Source organism: Talpa occidentalis, unplaced genomic scaffold (genome assembly GCF_014898055.3).
Source record: "Talpa occidentalis isolate TD23 unplaced genomic scaffold, MPIMG_talOcc4v2.1 talOcc4.3, whole genome shotgun sequence".
In the NCBI taxonomy this organism is placed as follows: domain Eukaryota; kingdom Metazoa; phylum Chordata; class Mammalia; order Eulipotyphla; family Talpidae; genus Talpa; species Talpa occidentalis.
In genome coordinates, this window is record NW_023603184.1 from 149,754,201 (window position 1) to 149,775,179 (window position 20,979).

The following is a 20,979-nucleotide window of genomic DNA, read 5'->3' on the forward strand; positions in this document are numbered from 1 at the left end:
GGCGCAGGCCCCTGGTCACAGCCAAGTCCGGCTGGGGCCTTTGGAGGGCGGCCCCGCCAGCCTCTTCTGGAGCAAACCGAGCCTGGCCCTCGAGTCCTCCCCACTAGACATGGCGCCCACGCGCTCCAGGGACAAGCACAAACCCGCAGTCACTGCAATTCCCGTCGCTCATTATCATACGCGCTGTTTAATCCGGAGCACAGAGATGCTTCCTCTGCGTGAGTGTGTATATGCAAGATTCAAAGTCACTGACGCCACGAAGAAAATAAAAGGACTCTCTGCATAGGGCAGAAATAATTTGCAAGACCAACTTGGGGTAGAGGTGGCCAATGAGCCCCGGTGGGCCCTCGGCTTTCAGCGGGCCAGGCAGGCAGCACCTTTGAAGGCTGCGTAACAAAAGGCCCTGCTGGGTGCATTATAATTTGCTCCGGCCAGTCCCCGCGCACTCATATTTTCAATGGGGCGAAGAGAAATACTAATGTCCCAGGCCGCGGGCATTGTGTTTAATATAAATACACACACAAAAGCCAGGCGAAGGTGTGCTGCGCGTCTTGTTGGGGAGGAGGTAATTAAATTTACCTTCCAGAGCCCTTTGAAGTCCGCGGCTAACTGTTTTGTGTAAAGGCGCCTTCCCCATCAGCTGATGTGTCTGTTGTAGAATTCTCGAAAATTGGGAAAGTTGGGGAGACTGAATCGATTCTTTTCCACTGGAAGCAAAATCTGTTTGTCAAGAGGGAGGAGGTGTCCGGCCCTGGTTGTTTGATCAAGCACCAGGCTCACCTGCGGGGGCAGGTTCTGTGCATAGGGAGGCTCTGGAGACCCCCAAGCCAGGGGAGGCTCTGGAGACCCCCAAGCCAGGGCAGAGGCTCGGAGACCCCAACCAGGGCAGGTGGGCTGCTGCCCCGTGTGTGTGGGGAGACCAGGTTTCGGCTGGTTTGGCGTCAGTTCTTGTCCTGCCGGACGCCTCACGACCAGCCCCGTGACGTGAAGGGCGGGGCCTTCTGGTTTCCTGGCCACAGTGCAGGCAGCTGCCAAGTTGCTTTCCAGAGGGCCTCGTTCCCTCTGCTTTGCATCTCCCCACCATTCTTCAACCTGAAGACTCTCAGGGATGTGGAAGCCACTTCTTTCAGAGCTTTGGGGCCTTTGGTGTCACGAGCGGCAGAGGACAGCACGTCTTCTGTGAAGTCGCCCCGGGGCCTTTGTGTGAGGTGTGGGCACGAGCTTAGGAAAGGCCCCCAAAGCAGATCTGCGAGCACCAGGCTGTTCTCAGCTCGCGCTGCTGGACAGAGGGGTTGTCAAAGCTCCTTGTCCCCGAGCATCTGTGAGGCTCCACGGTGCCACCCAGGGGTCTAGACCAGGGACCTGCTGGCTCCCCAGCGGGAGCAGAGACCCGAGACCCATAATTTCACTTGGATCAGCTTCTAGTCTATCGTACGTCCCTTAACGAGGATTCATGCCATTAATGACGGCCGCCTTCACTTAAGGACACACTCAAGAGGAGCTAATTGTCACCCGATGGCCCGGGAACAGCCGGGGCCGGCAGAACGCTGGGGAAGAACTGCCTCCCCCATGCTCCGCCAGCCAGCACCCTCTGCCCCCAGCTCTACCCTCCCCGCTGCCCCTCCCTTCGGCTGTGGTCTCTCCTGTCAGTTACAAAGGGAGTGTTGGCGCACGCCGCCTCTCGCCGGGGACTTGGGATTTTAAATATGGCTCACCTGCCTGTAGACTGTAACGTGCGTGTTTCTCTGCAAGCTGGGCACCGAGCTCTTTCCAGAACAACCTGGCAAGTGTCACCCAAATGAAAGCTGCGCAGGTCATTTGGCCATTCACTCTGTCCCGGGAATTGTTTGCACGGAAGACCCCCTGCAGTCCCACTAGGCGGACGTGCTAAGGTGTGCAGGGGGCGGCTGTGGGCTGGCAGGGGTGGGTGAGCCTGAATGTCTGCCAAAGGGTGGGCGGGTGAAATCCATAATGGCGTGTCCAGAAAGTGGGGCCTTTGGCAGCTAGTACAAGACGAGGCTGTTGATGTTGCACGTAGGAAAAATAGCCAAGATCTGTTATTAAGTAGAAAGAGCTGGGGGTGGAACACAATCAATGTGCAGTCACCACTGGTGTAAAACGGAGGATATTTGTATGTGCGTGTAGACACATCCATCTGCATGATACAGAGGAGGCCGGGGTGCAGGCCTCCTGGGCTGCACGACAGTGGGTGGCTCTTGTGAGTGTCACAAGGGCCCAGGAGGGCTGCTCAGTGGATGGCAGCGAGCATCAGTGAGCGGGACCAGCCGCTGGGTGGGAGGGAGCAGGTCTGGGTAAGCAGGTGGTGTGGACGCGGACCTCGTGGGGCTAAGTGAACACACAGCACCAGGACGGGCGGGATGTTGTGAGGACAAGGCAGCACGGATGTTGCGTCTCAGGTGAGTCCTCACCACATGAGTGTGTTCCAGAAAGAGTGAGCCCTTGATGCCCCTCATGCTTCTCATTTCTTCAAACAATCCAGACCTTGTGATTTTGTGATGAACGTCAAATCCTAGAGTCTTGATATTCTGGAGTCATGGCTGAGGGTATGTTCTCCCCGACGTGAAAGGAAGGAGCTCAGTCCCACAATTGAGAGAGGTGAGTTAACAGGCTCTCTGAGTCAGGGTGGGGGGTCTGGCCAACACTCAGGCTGCTTGGGGTCTTTGCCAGACACAGTCTGTAGCGGGTGAGGCCCACGGTCTTTGGCAGGAGAAGGAAGGCCGATGGCAGGGCGATCGGAGAGCAGGGTCTGGTTGCGTGGAGGGCTAGGGGGCGCTGCCTCTGGGATGCACTATCCTGAGCTCACGGGCCGATGGCTTCTCTCTCTGCCCGATTTGAATTGGTCTCCTGCACAGGCACAGGCTAAAGACACCCAGGATGGTCGTGGGCATCAGAGATCCAGCCTCCTGGGCATCCCTGGCAAAGCAGGAGGGCTGGCTTGGAGGACAGACTAGGAGAGGGCCTACTTTCCATGCAGAACCGAAAACCACTCACTGTGCTATTAGATTTCAGCTTATGTTCATTCCGCCTCAGTCAAGACTCTTTCCTCTGATGATGTTCTGGCCACAACTTAGAATGGGTTACTGGCTCTCCCTCCAAATAACCTTTCATATTCTTGCATAATTTCAATTTATTTTCAGCCCTTACTTTTCTATTCTGTGATCTTGCTCTTATCTGGCACTTCTTCCTTCAGGCTGCCTCTGGTCCACATTTGCCCTTTCAGGAGCGCCTCTTGCCGGCCCTTGGCCTGCCAGGGTCCCGGGGCGGCGTAGGACCACAGGCTGGGCATGAAGAGGCAAAGACTTCAGTTGCAACGTTGCACATGTCAGCAGTGTGACCTTGGACCTCAGCTCTCCCATCTCCAAAGCCAGAAGATTGAACAGTTAATATTAAAGATCTTTTTTCAGCTCCAGCAACCAAATGACTGAGTCAGTTCAAGGAACAACAGTTTTTATTCCATTACAGAATTATACTAATAGAGCAAAGAATTAATTTATTAAAATATGTGCAAGATAATATACAGTATATATGGAGTAATAAAAAGCTAGTGTACCGACGATAGACTTAAGTCACTTACTAGCTGACAAGTTAAGAGTACTTTCTATCAAATTTTAAATCTGGCAGTTAGTGCTGATGAGATGAAGGGTCCTACTGGGAGAAGTCGTGGAGCACGTGAAGACTGAGTTTTGGCTATGTACCAACTTCACATGGATAGGAAAACAATGACAGACTCTAGAATAATCGTGGTGGAAAACTAACTGGGTGTGAGGCCAACCGAAGTCTAAGTGAGCAGGTGCAGGGGCTGATGAGCGTGACCTTCCGACAGGCGATGGTGAATCTTCTCCCTGCAGAGCTGGGGTCACCGCCACTCTGGGAGGGACTCAGGGCATTGACTCAATGCCTTACAAAGGCGTTACTTTTTCTTTTTCCCTGGCTTTGCCTTCTTTTTTCCATTCTCCTTTTCTTTTTCTGCTTTACCTCCAGTCAGCGCCAACGCTCTCCGCTTCCCCATTGGGGTTTTGGTGTACCAGTCCTAAAATAAAATAGATGTTTAGGAAAATATCAAAATTGCAGTGGTTCACTGGAATACTCTCAAATATAAAGATAACCTTGCTAGGAAGGGCAGGGCAGGCAGGCATTAAACTTTGGGCATTTGACAAATATTTACTATAAATTCTTTCTCAGGGGAGGTTTTCAAGCTGTAATTCTATATGATTTGAAACTTCTACCTCAAGGTGTTGTACGTTTCAGGGAATCACAGGCCAACTCTAACCAACAACACTTCCTCCCGAAGTCACCTTCCTCTTGGGGACTTTACTCCTGTGTTTTTGTTTTTGTCCTGTGACTGCTCCCTCCGCCTTGGTTCACACATACCACTGGAAGCTGGACCTGTGGTCAGGTGTGCGTTGTGGGAGACCCTTCAGCCGCTCTGGGGAGATGACTGGAAACAGGTGAAAATACCAAGATACCAGCAAAACACTTAGTGATTGCAGCTGGCTCTGAGGCAGCATTTTCCCTTTAACCTTCTCATTTTATTTGAAACCTGAGAAACACTTTGGGTTTATAGCTGCATGGTAGTAGCAATTCATTGAATGACTATACAACATTATTTATGAATTCTTCCATTAATGGACATGTAGTCCTTTTCCACTTTTTGTCATTGTGAACAATGTTGAAAATAGCAATTTTTTACATATCTTCTTGTACACATCTGAGAAAACTTCTCTAGGGCACAGAGATAAATGGAATTCCTGTGGGTGCAGGACATGAGCATCTTCAGTTTTGAGATTTCTGAGTTGCTCTTTGAAGTGGCCTTGAATGGGAAGTGAGCTCAGTTTTTGAATGTCTTGAGGCATTCTTAAGAGAATGTCTGTCTCTTGGCTGCTAGCTTAGCTGGATATCAACTTCAAGTAGAGCTGTCTGTCCTCAGTGCTTGGCGGATGTTACCTCCCTGTCTTCTGGCATTTATTCTTTGAAAGAGCTGTCTGATTTCTCGAGTGTCATTTCTTTGTTGCTATCTGTTGTCTTTTAAGAGTGGGCCACTGCCTTGTTCTCAGGTTTACAATACTGTATGTAGGTGTGGATTTATTTCTTCTGCTGGTTATTTGGAGTTTGCTTTAATCTGAGAACTTTCATAGTACAAGAGGTTCCCTCCTCTTAAGGAGGCTTCCAGAGACATGCGGTGTGAAAGGGAATTCTGATTCTGTCCTGCTCGTTGTGTGGCCAACATTGCAATGGGTGTGACTGCAGGGATGTAATTTTCCTCCCTTGTGTTTCTAGTTGCTTAAAGAAAAGACCTCTGGGTGCAGAAAGGGTGTGCACCTGTTTCCATTTTGATGGAAGGGGGTGGGCAGCCTGCGGAGCAACTGCAGCCTGGACAGGGAGCAGGCACAGTGACCCCCATGCTTGGGTGCAGGCACCAGTTGTCTGCGACTCGACTCCTCCTTAACAGAGGGACTTGGATAAGGAGAGTCTTAAAAATTTTCTCTAGACTGAAAAATGTCTGTGTGCCTCTCAGAATGTATTAGCAAATTAGAGAATTAATTTTGGTGATTTCTCTTGTGACTTCCTATTGCAAGTGCACTGAGAAATGAAGTGTGTGGCGGCAAACACTGAGCAAGAGCAGTGCTGAATCGAAATCCATGATTGATGGAATGGTTTTCTCTGTGCCAAACTTGTTCCATTAGATGAAATACAAGTAGAAACCAGTGACAAACAAAAAAAGGGGGTATGTGCCCGTGTGTGTGGGCACATACATGTGTGAAGGTGTGTCTCAGTGCACACATGTGCACAGGTGTGTGATGTCAAGCATGCTTGCACATACTTACATGTGTCTGTGCACACCTGTGTGTGTGGGTGTGAACCAGTGGTTTTGACCTGCTACTCCATTCTGCAATTTGGTTACGGTTAATTTATAAGGTTATAAATCATGATTTTTTTAAAAGTTGAAAGACTCCTCTACTGCTAAGGCTAAAAAGATTTTGTGATCCCCAAAACCAAGTCTTGAAATCTCATTGTTTCTGGCTCGCCCTCATGGGCCTCAGGAAGCCAGAAGCGGTGGCACGCGGGCTGGGCTGGCGCGGGGGTGACGCTCACCTTGAAGCTGTCCTCCTCCTCCTGGTACACGGGCTCCATGCTGGTCAGCGCCGAGATGAACTCGCCGGCGGTGAGCGGTTTGCGGCTTTGCTGCCGGACCCTGCGATCGGTGAGCACGCTCCGCACCACGTGGACCATGTGCCCGGGGGTGAAGCCATCGCTGACCTTGGCCAGGCAGCTGACGTTCAGGGAGTTGCTCAGCACGCCCCCGTTGCGCTGGATGATTTCTTTCCACAGGACTGTTGTGTCCAAGATGGGGGGAAGAGAGAACAAGGGTCACAACGCTCAGGAAATGGGGGACGAGGCCAGTTCTGGGCACAAAGTTGGGCTTGGCAAGACCATGTGACCCAGATGAGCAGAAGGCCGCCACCAGCGTCCCCCTGCGTCCTCGCCCGCTCCGAGCCCCCAGCTGGGACGGGAGACGGGCCTTCGCATGGCCGCTCAGGGGTGTTCAAAAGCTTTCAAGGGTGGAAGCTCACATGTGGGGTCACTGCTTACCAGACACTATTTTCCACAATGCCTGGGTAGGTCAGCGGGAGTTGACTCGAGGAGGGGCTTAGTCACAAACTTCCCTCCTCGCGGTGGTTCCCTGCGGGTTTGGGAAGCTGCTTCCCGTTCCCGCGCGGTCTGAGATGCTGCGCCACACGCTGTGCAAAACAGAGCCCCCTGCCCTGCAGATGCCCCTGGCGTGCCTGGACGCCTGCCCGACAGCAGCCTGTCGCTTCTTTGGGCTCCTGAGACCGGGGGGGTAACAGTGACTCCCAGGGTGCCGTGACAATGAACCACGGGACTGCTCCTGTGGTTTACTTGGCGCCGGGCAGAGGACACCACACGGCCTTGGACGTGGCGTCACGCTGGAGGACGACGCCTGTTTCGTAAAGGGAGGCTGCGCTGCCGGTGGCTGAGGCCAAGGCTGCACAGGCGGTGCCCCCTGGAGGGGTTGCTGGTGAGGATAGACAGCCCCAGGGAAAATGCCAGAGCATCGCATGTTGGGGTCATGCAGGACTGCAGGAGAAGCGGAGGTTATTCAGCTTTGGGATTCAGCATTTCCAGGGTCAGCGATTCCGGCCCCGCCGCGCCGATCTTGCAGAAGGCCGTGGCGGGCCTCAGGAGGTGCGGAGCCTCCGGCAGCCAACCTCAGAGAGGACAAGTTTGGAGGCTTTGCAAGTAGCCGAGCAGCTGACACTGTTGCGGGTGTGGTGCTGTTGCCGCCCGGCAGGGAAGCCAGAGACCCGGAGCCGCGCCTCGCTGAGCGGTGAGTAGGCCCGTTTGTCGGATTGGTCAGCCGCTGCAGCTGCCGTCTGAGTGTCGCTTGTCGGGTGCTCGCTGGGGGGTCCCGGCAGCTCCGGGCGCGCCTCCTGCCGTGTCTTCTGCTGTCTTCGTGAGGTGGAACCTGGCATGGAGTCTGGCTGCCGTGTGTCTGCAGTGGCAGGAAGACGCCATCTTAGCTGCTTTTGTTTAAAAGAAAACACTGGACATGGCTTTGGGTGAGGTAAATGGCCATTTTTGGCCTCCGTAACTCTTTGTTTTCCTTGGTTTGTAAAATAAATCCCATTGCTGTTGTTTTCTGGGCCTGAGCAGTCTTGCAACTGTGTGCTGGGGTGAAGAGCTCAGTGACCGGTAGTGTCACTTTGGGCAGTGTCCTTGGCCAGTTTTAGTGCCCCTTGCTGCCCTGTATCAGCTGCAGGGCAGGAGTGAGTGGGTGTGGTGGGGCCAGCTGCAGCCTGGTGTGAGGGGGTGTGCGGCCCTCGATCCTGGTTGGTCTTGGCAGCGAGATCTGGCAAACGTCCCTAACGCGCGCAGGCCCTCCTGAGGAATACTGGCGGCAGTGCGTAAACCCCTCTACGGCACGACCTGGGCATAGAGGGCCCCGTGCACTCAGTGCCCGTGCTGCCCAGACCCTGACCCACTCGTCTGCTGCCGGCTCGGCCAGGAGGGCCTGCAGAGCTCCTTGGAGCCACACAGAGACTGGCCGGTGGGTCACGGGTTACCCTGTGATTTCCCCAAGTCCTCTCTGGTGCAGGTCCTGAGCCCCACCCGGGGCAGGAGAGCTTCTGCCTCGGGGCCACAGCGAATACTTGGCCTCGAGGACCAGAGGGGCTCCAGACCGGCCCGAAAGCAACACATGTCCCCTGCACCAGCCCTGCCCCTTCCGGTCCCACCTTGGGGCCTGCAGGTGGACACAGGGGACTGGCTTTGCCTTTCCAGTTGTCAGTAGTTCCATTTGGCACTGAAGCTTCCAGATACTCATTAAGACGTCAGCTACAAAAGGCGGCACAAAACAGATGACGGGGTCTTTCTAGGTGCATTTGTGTGACGACAGCTCGCAGCAGGCGAGCCCCTCTTGGGGCGGAGTCAGACCCGGACCTCAGGCCCGCCCTGCAAGCCAGGCGGCCTTCTTGCAGACCCAGTGTCCCGCTTCTCGTCTGAACAAAGCACAAGCTGATCTGGGGGTGACCTGGAGGCAGAGAAGGGAACCCCTAGCATGGGAGGTCACAGGACGGCCTCTGCAAGTGGGGGACTCCTAGGTGCCCCAAGTTGGGAGCCAGAGCAGCCTCAGTCTTGGGCATGGACAGCTGAGACTCCTGGGGCGGCTTGGGGGGAGCCAGGCAGGGGGCAAGTAGGGAGTCCCGGGGTTCCCTGGCACAAGCTCAGCTGCCCCCCGCCAAGTTCCAGCAGCCCCAGCTGTCCTGCCTCCTGCTCGAGGTCTCCCCAGTGGGAAAGGCTTGCTAGGGACGGGCTGAAAACTGCTTGCCCTGGGACCGACCGCCGTGAAACTGACTGATGCCGAAAGGAACGGCGCTTGAAGCCATGCGGCGTCTCGGACCGGGCGCTTCGAGCACACCAGCATGGGACCCCCAAAGCTCACTGCTCAGGGTGGTTTCAGGGGGCGGGCCTGCCTGGCCACAGCCGGCTCCAGAGGCAGACGGGGGGAGACTCGGCCTCTTCTCGTCGGACACACCCAAAAGAACGGCTTCTACTGCGATTATGGAGCCACCGAGCGGGCAGGGGTGCGGCGGCTTGTGGAGGTGGGACCCCACGGCCAGCACCAGAGCTGGAGGCGAGTCGCTGACCCGGGATGCGTTGGAGCCCCCAGGCTTGCGGGTGGACAGCCAGGGAGGACCGCGCCGGGATGGCGAGGGCTGAAGGCCGCGCTGCAGACCCGCTTTGCAACTGCGAGATCCTGGGGTTGGCCCCTCTGCGTTGGACGGTCTGGTTCTGTCGTGGCCAGTGCTCCGGAGAAGGCAGCACCCCAACATTTCTTTTTCATTTGGGAGTTTACAAAGCACAAGAAGTGAGCAGTGTGGTTCGGATGCGCTCTGGCCTCTGAAACCTGGAATCCAGAACAATCGGAAGTCGTGGGCTGGGTTCCCGCGAGCAGACTCTGGGTCCCGTCATGAACGGGGTTATCAGCGAGCGGACCCCAGGGAGGAGAGGAGGGGGCATTGCGAGCATGGAGGGAAGGCAGCCCAAGGGGCTTCTGGGCACCAGATAAGGCATTAATCAACCTTGTGGGTGGATGTTCCTTGCAGACATTTTGAAGGAACAGCTTGATTTGGGGAAGGAGGCAGATGCTGAGTCACACTGGGTGAACCTTAAAACTGTGCCCCTGGCAGAGGGGCCCTTGTTCCCGGCCCTGTTGTTCCCCCGTTGCTCCCCGCGCTGCTGGAGGCGGGGAGGGCGGGTGGTCGGTGTCTCGCACAGCTTGGGGCTCCGCCGCGGAGCAGAGGCCCAGGTGAAGGATCCGCAGCCGCTGCGTGGAGGGCTGGGCGGGACCCCCTGGATTGCGGCAAAGGGGGGGACAGCCCTTCTCCCAGGCAGACGCCCCAGCCGCGGCGGGTGACTGTGAAGCTTCACTGGAGGAAGGGCTGGGCGCGCGGGTGCTGTCGGCGGGTGGCGGCCTGAATGAGCTGCCCTCCCGGAGAGATGGGAGGCGCCCATGGCTTCGTGGACAGAGCCCGGGGCTGGGGCCACCTGTCTGCAGGTCTGTCACCTGCCCGGGGGGGCATCTCCCCGAAAACCCGTGAGGAGCCAGAATCCAACGGACGGAGGAGGAAGGACGCAGCTGTCTTCTTGTCCGTCCAAAGTTTTGTTTCCAAAGGGCCCGTGGTTTGTCGACTAGAAGTGACTGACCACAGCGGAAGGTCAGGCTGTAGCACGGAAGAAGAGGCCAAGAGGGGCAAGGAGGCAGGCGGCGGCCAGTCAGGAACGGGAATCCTCCATGGTCCCGGCCCGCTGGCGCGCGGCCCTCCCTGCACGGTGGAGCGGATGGGACTGGGGGAGACGGACAGACACTGAGCCCACACTCGTGTCTGTCCCCGTCTATCACACTGACCCACTGCACCCAGGCTCCCGGGCCCCCGTGGCACCGCCTCCTGGGAGGTCAGCACGATGCTGGGCTAGCGCGAGGCTGGGAAGAAACGGTCCCACCCCCAGCAAAGAAGTGGCACCTGAGGGGAGACACCATGCACTGCTGCAGCTGGGCAGTGCCCGTGGCAGAGAAATCAGCACCCACAGGCTTTGCCCAGCTTCCGGGCCAAAAAGAATCACCCTCTGCAGCCCCCTTCTGCCTGGGGGAGAAAGAAATATGTGACGACAGGCCAGACGCCCGTCTCCCCCCATGACCCTGCGGTTTGCCCAGCCCTGGTGTCCAGGTGCCCACACCTGGCAGTGCCACGCCTTGCTTACCTGCCTGCTGCCGAGGAGTGGGTGGGAGGCCCACCCGCCATCACACCGCCCCGCCACCACCCCGCCTCGCCGTGCCCCCTCAGTCACCCACACGGGAAGGGCGGGGCTGGGGGCACTTGCCATATCGGGATGCGTAGTCTGGTCTGGGCACCAGAATGATTTTTTGGTAAAACTTGCAGAAAGACTGCAGCTCCGCATCGAAGGGCCGCCGCGTCGTGCCCACGACCAGGATCCTGTCATCCGGCCGCAGGAGCTTCAGGATTTGGGGCAGCTGTTTTTTCAGGCGCTTGGGCTCAAGCTGGGAGACAGGGAGAGGGAGGCTGAGTCCACCCGCGGGAGAGCAAAGAGATGAAGAAGCCCCTCCGGGGCGCCCGGCGGCGCACGCGTCTCAGCGCCTTCCCAGCCCTGCAAGGCCGCGTGTGTCCCGGGGTGGCTGCGCTGCTCAGCTGGGGGAGGGTTTCGCGCCAGAGTCTCTGGTGCTGGGATTTGGAAAGGAGGGAGGCAGGCAGGCCCTGACGGAACATTCTAGCACCTTAGCCCCCAGGACGCGACCTGGCCGAGGAAGCTGGCCGGGCTCCCCCGCCCCTTGGGCCGCTCAGGTGGTGTTTGAAGGCGACCCCAGATTTTGTTGCCTTTGCCTCAGCGGGGCGGGCCGCCCCGGACTCGGGTCTGAAACCCCGTTACGTAAGCCGGGACTCTCCTCTCTGAAGCGCTGTGCAGGTGGACGGAGCCTGCGGTATTTTAGCTGGTCTCGGCGCTAATGAGGGAGAGGAGCAGGATGTGAGCCTCGGGAGGGAGACGCCAGCCCTCGGGGCGCAGAGGCGGCCACGTTGCCATGGCAACACACCTGCTGTCCACGAACCTCGCCTGGCAGAGCCCAGAGGAAGCGTGGGAAGGAAGATGCCAGGGTGACCGGGCCTCCCCGAGACACCCTGCCAGCGGCTTCGCTGTTTTCGCTCCCGCTGGACGCAGGGGCAGACGAGCCCGTCGCATCTGCTGGTTGAGCCAGAGAGAGAAAGAGGCCCGGCCCGGCCCGGCGCTCGTGGGGCCGCGGGGAGAGACCGTGGGCGGCCGGGGAGGGAAGGGCTGGGCTCGCCGTGGACCCCACCCCAGGGAACGAGCACGCGCAGGAGCGTGGGGCCACACTGGCGGGCAGGGGCCCGAGTGCTGTGGATCTGTGGGGCCTGCGGGTCAGGACAGCACGTGCTATGGACCCCCCTGGCCTGCAGAGCTGGGAGTCACTCGGATCCCCAAACTGCTCTGCAGGTGGAGCGGCGAGTGTGGCTCGGACGGAGGGGTGAGGAACAGCGAGGGGAGAGACGAGAGCAGGCTTTCCAGGAGGGGCCGGGGCCACCGGGTGCACGTGGGAGGGTGTGGGAGCATGGGGTACCCGCGCCCCACTCTGAGGCTCTTGCCGCACAGCGCCCACGGGGATGGTTTGCCGCCCTCCTCACCGCCGAAAAGGCAAGCTCAGCGCCTGGGTTGACAGGTGGCAGGAAGGAGGGAGGACAGGGGAGAGCAGGATCCCAGGGGCCTTTGGGAGGAAAGTTCTATGGGAAGTCGCCAAACCGGGGGGGCTTCGGCTCCAACAAGGCAGGAAGGGGGACTTGCCTTGACCTCCAGGTTCAGGACGGACTTAGTTCCATCTGACCTTGCACTGTACTTGCTGCACCCAGGCCGGCGAGGGGCCTTCAAGCTTAACGCCGCTCGTCAGCGGCACAGTGAGCGGAATCTGTCACCCCAGAGACCTTCCTGGCCAAAAGGCTGATGGAATGGGTGGGGCTCTGAGGCGGGGTGGAGCTTGCTTTTGATATATTTATGTAACATTCACCAAAGACTATTCCGAAGGCCAGTAGTTATGTGAAAAAATGTTCTTCCTCACTTCTAATGGGAGAGATGCAGGAAAAGCCAGAGATGCCACCTGCTCCCTGTGAGACCAGCAGGGCCCAGCCTCAGGGCCGGGCGCCGAGAAGCAGGGGCCTCAGCACTCCTTGCACAGGCATCTCAACTGTGACGGCCATTATGGGAATAGATTTGAATTTACCTTAAAAACTAAGGAGGGAAATACATGACCCGGCAGTTCTACCCTTGGGCGCCCCTCCTCAGAACATGCAACCGGCCGTGCAAAAATCCCTGCGTGGTTTATCGCGGCATAATTTACAACAGGGAGGACGTGGGAGAGGCCTAGATGTCCGTCAACAGGTGACGGGATCGAGCAGGTTGGCGTGTCCACGCCGCGGACGGCTGTTCCATCACAAGGAGGGATGAGCCGCAGTCAGTGAGAGCAACGTGGAGGGAGGGAGCGACGCAGTTAGAGGGAACAATGCACGTCAGAAATGACAAAGTGACGGCAGTCAGGGTGACAAAGACAAATCCTGGACCTTTCCATGGCGGACGGTTTGACAAAGTAAAATACCTGCACAAACCCAGCCGACATTAATGAACGATCTCAGGATTCCGGGGTTAGGGAGGAGGAGGGAGAGAGGACGGGACACAGGGATGTCATGGAAGGTGATGGGGCAATTGTGGAAAAAGAAAATAAACTCTGTCCGGGGCGCCCCCAGGACGACCCGATCGCCTCGTCTCTTCCACGGAGGAGGCAGAGCTTCATCTGCGAGCTTTGTCTGCGGCGACTGCCTGTAAACTCCCTCACTGAGCTTCCCCCCTCTCCTCACAGGCCCCCGTCTCGGCGGAGCTGTCTGCATGAAGCCACGGGAAAGGCATCCCGCAGGGCCGGGCCCCTCCCGTGTAGCCAGGGCGGGCGCGTGTTATGAGTTCACGTCTGTCTCGCGCTTGCCTGCTCCTTCGCAGCCTGCAAGGACCCCCGGACACTGCCACGACAGCAGCTGCCGCGGGCTTGCCGGGCGCAGACCTGCTCGCGCCCTCCGCGGCTCGGAGAGGTGGACACGGGCATCGGGCCGTGGCTCGTGACTCACGAGAGATGGAGCCGGGCGGACAACCCGAACCTGGACAGACCCGGCGCTGAACATGGAGGCAGCCACGCCAGAGCCTCGTCCTCCTTCTCTGGGGCCACCTCCTTGTTGAGAGAGGTTGTCGGGGCACTGCGGGTCTCCCCCAAAGCCCAAGCGCCCTTCCTCGGGAAGAGCCCATCTCAGTGGAGGGCTTGGTGGCAGCCTTGCTGAGATGTCACGTAGCCTGTAATTCAGCGGCTTATGTTATTAGTGGGGAGTTGTGCAACACCACCACGGTTGATCGTAGAGCACTTCCTTTTTTTCCCCCCAAACCTCTTCTCCAGTCTCAGGCAACCCCACGAGTCTACTTTTGGTCCTAAGGATTTGTGCATTCCGGATGTTTCCTACAAGCAGAATCATACCCTGCGTGCCGTGCAGCGTGTGTGTTCTTCACTTAGCATCGTACTTTCGGCCTGGCCCACGCCACATCAGCTGCGGAGGGCCGTGCCCACGGAGGCGCTGCATTCACCTCTCCGTCCATCAGCTGGTGATGTTTGATTTGTTCCCGCTCGTCTGCTATTGTGACTTCAGCTGCTGTGAAACATTTACGCACAGGATTTTTGTGGACACATATTTTCATTTCTCTTGGGTGTATACCCAGGCATTGAATTGCTGGGTCATACGGTTACCGGATGTCTAACCTTTTGAAGAACTGTCAAACTGTTTCCCCAAGTGGCTGCACCGTTTTACAATCCGACCAGCAGAGTACAAAGGTTCAAGTTTCTCATTGTCCTTGACAATACTTGTTGTCTGTTTTTCTTTTTCTCTTTGATTCTAGTCACCCTAGTGGGCACGAAGTGGTATCTCACTGCGGTTCTGGTTTGTATCTTCCTGAGGACTCATGATGTTCAGCATAATTTCATGCGCTTATTGGCCCTTTGTACAACCTCTTTGGAAAAACACGTATTCAGATCCACTGCCAACTTTTTAATTGGGTGGTCCTTTTATTATTGACTTGTGAGAGTTCTTTATGGTTCAAGACGCAAGTGCCTGATCAGATACATGCAAATATTTTCTCCCATTCTAAGGTTTGTCCTTTTAGTTTCTTGATGGTGTCCTTTCATAGCAAAAATGCTTTTATTTTTTGACGAGGTGCAATTTAATATTTCTTGGGCTGCCTGTCATCCTGGAGTCATATCTAAGACACTATTGCTTAATCCAAGGTCACGAGGGTTTATGCTTCTATTTTCTTCTAAGTGTTTTTATAGTTTTAGCTCTTACTTTTAGATCTTTGATGCATTGTGCTTGACTTTTCTATACAGTGTGAGGTAGGGGTCCCCTTCATTATTTTACAGGTGTCTATCCTGTGGACCCAGCTCCATTTGTTGCAGAGACTATTTTTTATCCATTGAATGGTCTTGGCACCTTTGTCAAAAAAATCAACAGCTGGGAAATGTCAGGGTTTATTTCTGGACCCTCAATTCCAGTCCATTGATGTGTATGTCTCTCCTTGTGCTACTGCACACTGTCCTGACTTCTGCGGCTTTGTAATTGGGAACCATCAGTCTCCCAACTCTGTTCTTTTTAAAGATTACTGAGCTCTTGTGGGTCCCTTGAATTTCCATATGAAGTATTATATCTATTTCAGATAAATCAGCTTGAACTTGGGTGGGGCTGCTTTGACTTTGCACATCAGTTTGGGGGTGATTGCCGTCTTAGACGTTTTTCCTCCAATGAACGTGAAGCATCTGTCCACATGTCTAGGTTTTCCTTAACATCTTCAACAATGTCATCATCATTTTCAGAGCAGTCTTGCACTTTGCTGGATTTGTTCCTAAGTATTTTATTTTTTTGATTGGATTCTTTTCTTCATTTAAGTTTTTGATTTTTTGTTACAAATATATAGAAATAAAATTGCTTTTTGTATATTGACAGTCTATTCTGCAACCTTACTGAAGTTATTTATTAGTTTTAACTTTTTAGGGGATGTCTCAGAATGATCTGTGTCCAAGGTCATGTCCTCTGCGAGGCCAGACCACCAGGCATCTTGCTGTCATTTCTACCCGTACCCACAGGCGTCCAGGGTCTGCTCTGCTCCATTGGGAGGTAGGGCAGGCCCTACTGAGCCCACCCGGGGAGCATGGGGGGTGGTGGGGCTGAGGAGGACAGAGGAGCTTAAGTGAAGAGCAAAGCACAGAGAGGGATGATCTGGGGTGAGACTCCTGAGGCCGCGGAAGTGGGGCCTCCTGACCGCAAGAGGAGGGGCTTGCTGGTGGGGCACTATGGAAACGGATGCTCCCAAAGGCCTGCTCCAGGTTCTTGCAGAAATCGGCCTCACTCAGACCCACCCCAGGGAAGGGTGTTTGCTGGGCCTTTGTTTGGAGTCTGAACTTCCCTGGGGGCCAGGTCTCTAGCAAAATGGAAAAGCCCAGGGAAGGCACTCCAGGGGTCTGGCTGATGACGTAGCCAGTGCTGAACGCACAGACTCCAGTCAGACAGACGTGGCCCCGTCCCGGCTCTGTTCTTCACAGCTGTGTGATGTGGGGCAGGCGCCCTGAAGCTGAGCAGAGGAGGCAATGATAATGGATGGATGGGGCGCTGTGAGGGTTACGTGGCAGAAGGTGTCTGACAAAAAGTTGCATTAGCAATTATTCTGAAAGATTTGCGCTGGTGGGGAATCAGTCCCAGCTCTGTTCTACTGAAGAATAAGAGTTTTTAAAGGGGGGAGTTAGGAAAAGTTGGGACTTTGTGATCTGGCAGGCACTAGCAACGGTGCCAGCAGAGCTCAGAAGGACTGAGTTGCTACCGTGAGTTTCCATGTTGGTGGATGACGCCGTCAACTGCTCAGTCCTGAGAAGCCACCCATGCTGGGCCCTCCCCAGGGTGCACCGGTGCAAATGCAGGGTGGGTAGTGTGTGCCAAGGAGACAGAGAAGCAAGTGCTGGTGGGTGTGAGCAGCTGGGAGAGGGAGGGTCGTGGGAGCTCAGGGAAGGGCGTGTTTTCTAAGGCGGCGTGCTTTCACCACGCGGAACATGGCAGAAGGGGACAGGCAGGGGACCGAGGTGCTCCTTGGCAAAGTGGATGTCAAAGAAGATCTTTGTGAGCGCAGTGTTCAGAGACCGGAGGGCAGCAAGCATGCGGGGGTGGGCTGAGGAGGGAGCGGGGATGGCGGGAATGGACCGGGCTTCTGCAGAGCTCAATGGAGGACAGAGGCGGTGGCAGGGGGGAGCGGGGCCCTGTGGGGGGCGCACGGGGGCTGCCCAGAGACTGGTGGAAAAGCCTGATCTCAGGGCCAAGGCCACTCCAGGGGCTGGAGACGCTTGCACCGTCAGAGCCCATCCCGGCAGCCTGGTTGCCATGGCGCCAGCAGGCACGGGCTTGTTCTGCGGCGGGAGATGGCCTGCTGCCTGGGGGTCCTGAGATGGCAGAGACACCTGGGCTGGGAGCCTGTTTGGGTGCCAAATGCTGCTCGGGGCAGCGTCCTGTGCGGCGTCCTCCCTGACGGCGGCGGGCAGTCCCGTGAGGAGGGAAGAGGCTGCGAGATGCCTGCGTTTGTTCGCTCAGCACTCGTGGCCCTCAGGCCCCAGGCCCCGGTTCAGAGCCGCCTGCACGTGCTGAGGGCCGCGAGCTCCTCCATCGGCCCAGCTCGCTGCGCAATGTCCCCTGGAAGCCTTCGCAGGGTCTCCCCGCCGCAGCCCTGGCAGTGCCTCACCCCCGTATTGTGGGCAGTTTCTAATCAGGCCCAGCAGCCTGGCAGCCATTCTAGCCTGCAGTCGGGCTCCATGCCCCCCGCCGCAGCGGCCCCGACAGGCCAGCGCTCCCCGGCAGAGCCCGTCGGATGTGGGCGAAGGCACCTGCGGGACGAGGAGGCGGGGGTGGGGGGGGGGTGGGGGGGGTGGGGGGGGTAACGGAGCAGAATGCGCGCTGCAGCCGGAACACTCCTGCCTCTGGGGCCGGGCGGGAGGGCTGGTGCGCTGCCCTGGGGGCGGGGCTGCCCGGTGTCCTGGGGCCGGGAGCACTTGTCCTTGTCTGGGGCTGAATGGCCTCTCCAGAGTGTTGACAGTGTGAGGGGGATTTGGAGTCCGCAGGCCTGGATCTCTAAGATGGACAGTCCTCAGGGGCAGTCCTAGGACTCAGGTGTGGTCGGAGCTGCTGTGGGGAAGAAAGGGGAGCGGGTGGTTCATATACTGTGTCCTCTGGCAGGCACAGGGAGGGCTTGGCGTCTGCATTCGGGGGTCCCTGCACCCCCTCTAGGCAGCTGTGCCCCTCTGGGAGGCTTTGTCATCTTCTGTGAACAGGCGAGAGGCTGCCTCCCTCTGGGCTGCTGGAGCCTCCTGACATGTGCAGGGTGACCCGGGGCTTCTTCCTGCCCAGCAGAGGCGGGCAAGTCCCTGCAGCAGGGAGCCTGGCTGCCCAGGCGGGGCGTCCGGGTCGGGCCTTGCTTTGCCTTTGCCTGTGGCCTCTCCACCGAGGGGGCCTGACCCTAAAGGGAGTGGCATTTGGGCGGAGTCAGTCACTTGAGGGAGCGAGGAGTTTTTTAGGGGGGTGATTCTGGGCTCCCTCCAATCCAGGCAGCACTTCCCGGGGTGCCGTGTGTGGCTGTGGGTGAGCAGCCGGCAGCGTCCTGGTTTCTTCACGGCTGGACATCCTTCCCTGGACCCGAGGCCTTCGGGACCTGGGCCAGGTGCAGAGAGGACGCTGGGCTTCCCGGTGAGGCAGAGAGGACATGGGGGTGCACCTCCAGGAGGCCTGGCATGTGGGTGGGCAGGGACCACGGTCCCAGGGCGGCTGGTCCCTCTCACGCTCCCCTCTGCTGGGGTGCCGTGGCCCGGGACTGCTGCTGGGACGAGGCGCGTCCAGCAGCATCGTCTGCACCCAGGCTGGCTCAGACCCTTCCGGCCTGTGGCTGCTTGGGTTCCGGGGACATTCTGGGGTCTCCAGGCCCTCTGGGGTTACCCAGGCTGTGACCAGTGGTCTTCAGTGCGGTGGATGTCCCGGGCACTCTCCCCACGCAGAGGCGGATGTGCCCCGTGGCCAGGCGGTCCACAGCAAGGGTCCAGCCACCGAAGGTGTTACTTCACAGGAAAGAGCCAGGCGGTGACCATGTCAGTGGGGATCACGCCGAGAGGCTCTGGGGCACACGCAGTGTGCTCTGGGTGTGGGGGCTCCTGCCCCTCTGTGGGCCTGCTGAACCCCTGTTCCACCCCGGCCGTCAGCCCTGCTCCGGTGCTCCTGCAGCCCCACGGCCCTGCCCGCCGGGGCTGGACTTGCAGAGGAGCAGCGGCTGAAGGCCGGGGCTTCATGGGCCCGGAGGCTGCTCCCTGCAGCTCTCATGTCAGAGCCAAGGAAGCCCGCCCGGAGAGGGGAGGCTGCTCAGGCACCACACTCAGCCAGCGAGCGAGGGGCGCGGCCGGCTGGAACCCAAGGGGCCCCGGCTGTCAGGCTGATGTCAGAGCCCTTGGCCTGCCCGAGACACAGCTGGAGATGACGCCAGGCGATGACTCCTCGCGGGGGCACGCTGCGCTGCACCCCCACCCGCACCGCCCCTGGCAGGAGACGCGGGTTCCTCCTCCCCGGCGTGCGCGCGTGCAACACACGACTTCGCCAGCAGAGGGCGCGGCCCGGCCCGGGCGGATGAACCGGCCTCTCCCCGGGTCCACAGGGACGGGCGGTCGGGCCCCCTGGGGAAGGAAAGCTGAGCTTCCACCCTGAATCCAAGTCACCCCGCCTGCTGACGCGATGCATAATACATAAGGATCAAAAGTGATTAAAATCCTTATGAATTTAATCAGAAATTCCCCGTTAACCACTATTTGCTTTGGTGCAAATTGCTGTGGAATAACAATCATGTTTATCTGCAAATTTTTTTTAACGTGTGGGAAATTTGCTGGTGATTTGTGGGAGGGAGGAAGTGCCGGGCAGGGGACCCCGAGGGAGAGAAAAGGAGGAAGGAAGCAATCGGAGGAGGGCTGGGGGGGGGCCTTCCCAGGGAGGCCTTTGTTGAATTTCTGGCCTTTTGTGATTTATTCCTGGGAGCAACAGGAGACATGCGGGGCCGGCTTTAGCTGAGCAGACGCTCTCCACTGTCCCCCCAAAACATCCTCCCCCACCCCACACACACACCTGATTTTCTTCTAAATTCTGCCTCATGATGTCAGATCTGGGACCCTCCCAAGCACCCTCACGCCCTCCCGCCTGGACAAAGCACGACCTTCCCCAGACAGGACCTTCCCCTGGTGGGGGCCGGAGGGGCCCTGGGCCCCCTCCCCGGGGGGGATCGCGGGCATGAGGAGCCCCCGTAGCCCTCACCGTCCTGTCGGCCGCGGGGACCCTGCGGTAGAAGGTCTTCTCCGTGTCTCCGATCCACACCACGGAGGGCTGCAGCTGCCGGGCCACCTGCGGGGGGGGGGGGGAGAGTCCAGCCGTCACCCCCCCGTATTGCAGCTCATCCTGGGGCAGCAGGGCGCGGCCGCTCCTTAAGGCACTGGCAGCTGGGGGGTGGGGTGGGGAGGGGTCCATCAGGTGCTCAGGAAAGCCCTGCCCAGCGGGGCACCTGCCTGACCTCCTCTGGGGTCCTCGCCTGCGAGGGCTGGAGACAGGGCCCGCCACGCCGCCCTCCCGCCCCGGGAGCCCCAGCTCGGCCTGAAATGAGCCAACGGTTGTCTGGCTGCAAAGAGATGGACGGGGAGAGGCCGTGTGTTTCGGCGACAGCCTCCTGGCCGCTGCCCCGCCGAGTCAGGCGGCTCGCGGGAGAGAGGCCGTTCCAGCACGTGGCCCGGGACAGTGTCTGTGGGTCCCCTGGGCTGGGCTCTGTGGCCAGGGCTCCCTGGCAAGGTGTGCTGAGCCCCACCAGGCCCAGCGGGGCTGTGCGGCCTGGCCGGGGTTGCAGGCCTGGGGTCACTGCCACACGCTAAAGGCCTCTGCAGAGGCCCCGGAGTGCAAAGGGTGTTTCTGCGGCCGGCCGGGCCATGGGCGAAGCCGTCACCACGAATGTCGTCTCCAGTGGACATGCCCGTTTGCCCGTCCCTGAGGGTGTCACCAGGGAGCAGGTGTGCCTTTACCCCAGGAACGGCTTTCACAGTAATGCGCCCCTGGGGCCCGCAGCCCCAGCACCACCCGGGGATATGGAAGCGCCAGCCCCGGGGCCTCCTGTCCCAGGCCAGGCCGCGGAGTGGAAGGACTCAGAGCCTCCAGCTCCAGCCCAGTGCCCGCGGCGGCGCGGGGTGCGGAGTGAGCGCCAGCCTCGGAGAGGCCGCGCCAGGCC

At 58.3% G+C, this 20,979-nt stretch overlaps 1 protein-coding gene across 1 annotated transcript in view; it reads right to left on the reverse strand.

The window, feature by feature from the left end:
- Positions 1 to 3,532: 3,532 nt before the first annotated feature.
- IQCA1 (IQ motif containing with AAA domain 1) overlaps positions 3,533 to 20,979 on the reverse strand; it is a 112,141-nt gene continuing 94,694 nt past the window's right edge. The window contains exons 16-19 of the mRNA XM_054700178.1: positions 20,025 to 20,111; positions 10,924 to 11,101; positions 6,115 to 6,353; positions 3,533 to 4,051 (exon numbers count right to left, since the gene is read on the reverse strand). Coding sequence (XP_054556153.1) covers positions 3,932 to 4,051; positions 6,115 to 6,353; positions 10,924 to 11,101; positions 20,025 to 20,111 — 624 coding nt within the window. The 3' untranslated portion in view covers positions 3,533 to 3,931. The remainder of the gene's footprint in view (positions 4,052 to 6,114; positions 6,354 to 10,923; positions 11,102 to 20,024; positions 20,112 to 20,979) is intronic.